General features: G+C 32.5%; 1 protein-coding gene across 1 annotated transcript; it reads left to right on the forward strand.

Moving 5' to 3' along the window:
* Positions 1-2,832: 2,832 nt before the first annotated feature.
* Positions 2,833-4,599, forward strand: LOC107468029 (transcription factor HRS1). Its single transcript, XM_016087275.3, has 5 exons — positions 2,833-3,054; positions 3,114-3,427; positions 3,497-3,761; positions 3,948-4,024; positions 4,126-4,599. The coding sequence occupies exons 1-5, from the start codon at positions 2,934-2,936 to the stop codon at positions 4,489-4,491; spliced, it is 1,143 nt and encodes a 380-aa protein (XP_015942761.1). The 5' UTR covers positions 2,833-2,933; the 3' UTR covers positions 4,492-4,599.
* Positions 4,600-4,801: the final 202 nt, after the last annotated feature.

Here is a 4,801-nt window from a genome sequence, read left to right on the forward strand (position 1 = left end):
TAAAATCGTTATATTCAAAAGCTAAACTGAATATATTTAGAAACAAAACTAATAATTATCAAATAAAAATTCAAAGAACTAAATTGATGAGTATTCTCTTTCAAACCAGCCGAAAGCTAATTAAGTTTCTTAAATAAAAATTTGAAATTATCAATTTTCATTCTGTGTGTATATCTCCTATTCTCAGGTGGAATGCAACGTATTTTTACATATACATATTGAAGAGCTTTAATAGGAAATATCTCCACTTTAGGATCACAAGAGATCTATAATCTTTATAAAAATGGTATTTCTTTGGTTAGATGACCATGCTAGTTTCGCATTCAACTCATTTTCTGGTAAGACTATTGCATCAAGATAATTGATCTGGATAAATTTGTTTTATAATAATGTTTGATTAGATTTTGAGGAAAAAAAAAGGTTGAGTAAAGTTGTTTTCTCCTTCTTTTAACCTTATGATGATTATTTCTGGTATTTAGTCTTACGTATAATGTTCACTAAAATAAATACAGTAACCGGTTCATTAAATTAAATTAATACTGAAATGAAACTCGTAGATTTTGAATCCTCTATCTGGTGCATGGAAATTGAAAGGAAGGTTATACCTAGCTAGTTTGACATAGAATAGAAGAAATAATAAGATAAAAGATTTAAAATAGAAAGGAAAGGATAGAGAACATAGTCGTAGTCTTTGATCTTATCCGTTGATAAAATTCAGTGTGATTGGTAAATGGATAGGAAAAGGGTGACGCCACTGCTAGCCTACAACGAGAAAATGCAAATCAAATACCGTGGACCCCTAATATTCAACAAAAAATAAGGGGTTCTTTTAAATAAAAATTGTATATTTTTCAAATAAAAGAAATAATTAGGTTTTTATGTATTATATCTTAATTTTGTAGGCAGTCTAGTCTTATTTTGTCAGCTACATTGTGAAATTAAAGAACAATATAATTTCGATCACATTTTGATAATAATGTCATCGAAATTAATAAAGAAAATGTGATATATAAATAAATCAGCCATATTAGTTTATTCGTTAAACGATAAAGTAAAACTAATTTATTTATGTAATATATTTTAAAATTTTCATACAATTTTTTTCTCTCAATTTTGTTACCATTTTTATTTTCAACATGATTAATTTGTACATTTTTTAATCTCTTATTAATCATGAATTATTTTAGCAAATTTAGATTACTTTTTTCAAAATAAAATCTTAAATGAAAAATGATTAATAGCAAATCCTAATTTGTCTTTTTTAAGAAAACCTCAAATCCTAAATTGGATAGAATATGAGTTTTTTAAATTTCTTGTAAGTTATTGAACAACTTCCTTTGTTTTCTATTTGGATTAATCTCTATTTGGATTAATCTTTACATACAAGTGTTTTATATTTACAAGTTTTACAAGTTCAAACGAAATTCATCCATTAAACACACTGCTTATATTACGTGCCTTTTTAACAGAATTTTAAATTAATTCAAATCAATTAATGCACAAATATATAACTTCCATTTTTCAAAAGATTTCGTTTTTTTTTCGAGTTTTTTGTCAAATTTATTGAATCTCTTTCGTGCGTTCTCTCTTTACTTCGTTTTTTTCAATTTTTATGGTTTCTGAAATCAAATTTTGAAATCATTTTGAAGATAATGGAACTTCAGAAATACACCAAAACGATTACAGAAATACACCCAAGAATTACAGAAATACACCCAAAGAATTTAAGGAGAAGACAATATATTTCTTCTTGAAATCTTTTAATGTTTTGCTGGTTAAGGATGAGGCACATGACAGAGACAATATAAAAAAAAAACCTAGAAGAACAGTACCTTGAATAATGTTTCTTCCTCTTTTCTGATGATTTTTGATGGAGATTTGTATCTTTTCTTTTTGATTTCTTCTACTCTTCGCGAGGAATTAGAACGTTTCTGCAGAATCGTAGTAGTTTATTTCTAATGTCCCTTAAATCTTGATGGTTTGCGTTTTGATTGAGGAAGAAGAGGAAGAGCGAATGTGTTCTGGAAGGGGTGCATATTTTTTTCTTGATGAGTTGCGTTTTAATTGAGGAAGAAGACGAGGAATGAACATGTTGTTGAAGAGGCGCGTGTTTTTTTCTTGGACCTCGATCAACTTGTATAGCTTGTAAACCAAAAAGACTTGTATGTGTAGCAGGCCTCTTTTCGTTTTCCTCCTTTTGGATATTTCTATATATTTGATTGGGCTCATTTTTTAAAGAGTAAAGTTAGAGAACCAAAAGCATATCAGCCAAAACCCAACCAAATACCTTTGGATGAATTCAAAATTTTTACGAATTAATATATATGGATGTTTCTTCTACTAAGTATTAGAATGTTTCTTTTTCATATTAAATGGATGTTCTTTTATATATTTTTAGAATTTGTGATTATTGGAAGTGGATAGATTAATGTGAGAAAAAAAAGGAAGGTTTTTATAGGTTTTAATTAGGTTTACTTAATCAATTTAAAATTTTTTAAATTTTGAATTTAAAAAATTTAAAATTAATTAATTATTGATATAAATTAATGTAGTTTTGTTTAGTTTTTTGCTGATAAACTTTTGGTTCCTTATACTTTTTCTTTTTTAAATAATTCTTAAATACCGTATACTAAAAAAATAATAAAATTACTATAACATTTCTAAAACATATATTAATTATTAAATATACTTTGAAAAATGTAGAATTGATTTTCTATATCTTGTAAGTTGTAAGAAGAGAAACAAAAAATAAAAAAATAAAATAATGGGTGATAGATTCTTGTGTTGGATGCGACGGCCCGACCTCGAAATTATTCGCGAGTTGATCGCTGAGCTGTCTTCTCTTTCTCTCTCTTGGAATCCATCTCCATCTATGGTTGCCATTTTCCTTTCTCTATATATATCATCCTCATCCTGTTCCTCTTCTTAGAAGAATGCAGCGACTGAAGACTATGATGGGGTCCCGCGACTACATCCAAGCATTGGAACATGAACGCCGCAAGATTCAGGTGTTCTCCAAAGAGCTTCCTCTTTCCTTGGACCTCGTCACACAAGGTAAATTACTAATTTACCCTTTTTCCTTTCACTTGGTAAATACTAATTTCTGCGTGCAGCCATTGAAGCGTGCAGGCAGCAGTTGTCTGAGACGACGACGGAGTACAACATGAACGGACACAATTCGGAGTGTTCGGAGCAGACAACATCAACCGACAACGGTCCTGTCTTGGAGGAGTTCATCCCAATTAAGAAGAGACCGTCATCTCCACATGAAGAAGAAGAAGAAGAAGAAGATGATGATGACGATGAACAACATTCCCATCATCATCGCCACAAGATCTCGAAGGATAACACTGACAAGCGGAAATCAGATTGGCTTAGATCCGTTCAGTTGTGGAATAATCCAGAACCCTCATCACCACCTCATCAGGTAAAAATTAACTCTCTTTTAATTTAGCTTGTTTTGTGAAAGGATGAGGTGATGAATTGAGTTATTCAGGAGGTGAACAATAAGAAAGGTGGTGCGGTGGAAGTGAAGAGAAGTGGAAGTGGTGGTGCTTTTCAGCCATTTCACAAGGAGAAGGAGGAAAGAGTAGGTGGTGGTGGCGGCAAGGCAATTGCAAGTGATGATCTGAAACCACCGTGTTCCTCCAACAGCAGCAAGAAGGAAGAGAAAGAGGGGCAGAGGAAGCAACGCCGTTGCTGGTCTCAGGAGTTGCACAAACGATTCTTGCAAGCCCTTCAACAACTTGGAGGCCCTGATTGTGAGAATTCATATATACATTTTTTTTCCTCTCTGTTTTTTGACGCAATAGAAATTAGTTACCAAATCAGTAGCGCTGTATTTTTATATAAATTAGATGTATTATTTAATTTATTTTCAGTACATATTAATTTTTTGTGTATGCACGGCATAGTTGATTAATGGCATATATATTGATTTTTGGTAGCTGCCACACCGAAGCAAATCAGGGAGCTTATGAAAGTTGATGGCCTCACTAATGACGAAGTCAAAAGCCATTTACAGGTTTAATTTTCTATTAATCAAAATCTATCCACTTCTGTTTTAATGTTCCTAACGGATCAAATTTTAATTCTGAAGTTTTATGTTAATGTTTTACTGAACAGAAATACCGGTTACACACTAGAAGACCTAGTGGCATAGTTCACAACAATGGCAGTCCACAAACGACGCCGTTTGTCCTAGTAGGCAACATTTTTGTTCAACCGCCAGAATATGCCGCAGCGGCCGTGGCCACGTCAGCAGATCTAGCACCTGCCGGAATATATGCGCCTGTAGCCACGCATCCTCCTCCACCTCCTCCCCGGACGGCGGCTGGTTCCACTAGAAGACCGCAGTTGAAGAAATCATCAAACCACATGCGTGAAGATCATCATCATTCACACTCGGAAGAAGATAGGGCTAATCATTCAAACTCTCCAGCTTCATCATCATCCACACACACCACCACAACTACTTCCCCTGCCTATTGATGAGTTTGATGTATGTACACAGTTTTGTAACCAAATTTGGTGTAGAAATTAAAATCCTGTGATATTTTTGTCTTGACCTTGTTATGTTAGAAAAATGTTCTTTACTCCTATTGTATGGGAATTAAAGTTTAAAGTATAGAGTGGTTAATCCAAAAATAATACATAGAAAGTGACAGTTTTGTTGTTAAATAAGTCACACGACTCACACCAAGGGAATTGAAATTTCAAATTTTGAATTTTAGATGTATATATATAGTCAATGACCTTTGTTAATGTTTGGTCTACATCGTATCCAAAGTCCTATCTATGA

This window comes from Arachis duranensis, chromosome 9 (genome assembly GCF_000817695.3).
Source record: "Arachis duranensis cultivar V14167 chromosome 9, aradu.V14167.gnm2.J7QH, whole genome shotgun sequence".
In the NCBI taxonomy this organism is placed as follows: domain Eukaryota; kingdom Viridiplantae; phylum Streptophyta; class Magnoliopsida; order Fabales; family Fabaceae; genus Arachis; species Arachis duranensis.

Bases quoted from the DNA above. Each gene is read 5' to 3' on its own strand.
- LOC107468029 (XM_016087275.3), top strand. From the start codon at position 2,934: ATGCAGCGACTGAAGACTATGATGGGGTCCCGCGACTACATCCAAGCA. The intron at 3,055-3,113 runs GTAAATTACTAA...TTCTGCGTGCAG, and splicing joins CTTGGACCTCGTCACACAAG to CCATTGAAGCGTGCAGGCAG. The intron at 3,762-3,947 runs GTGAGAATTCAT...GATTTTTGGTAG, and splicing joins ACAACTTGGAGGCCCTGATT to CTGCCACACCGAAGCAAATC.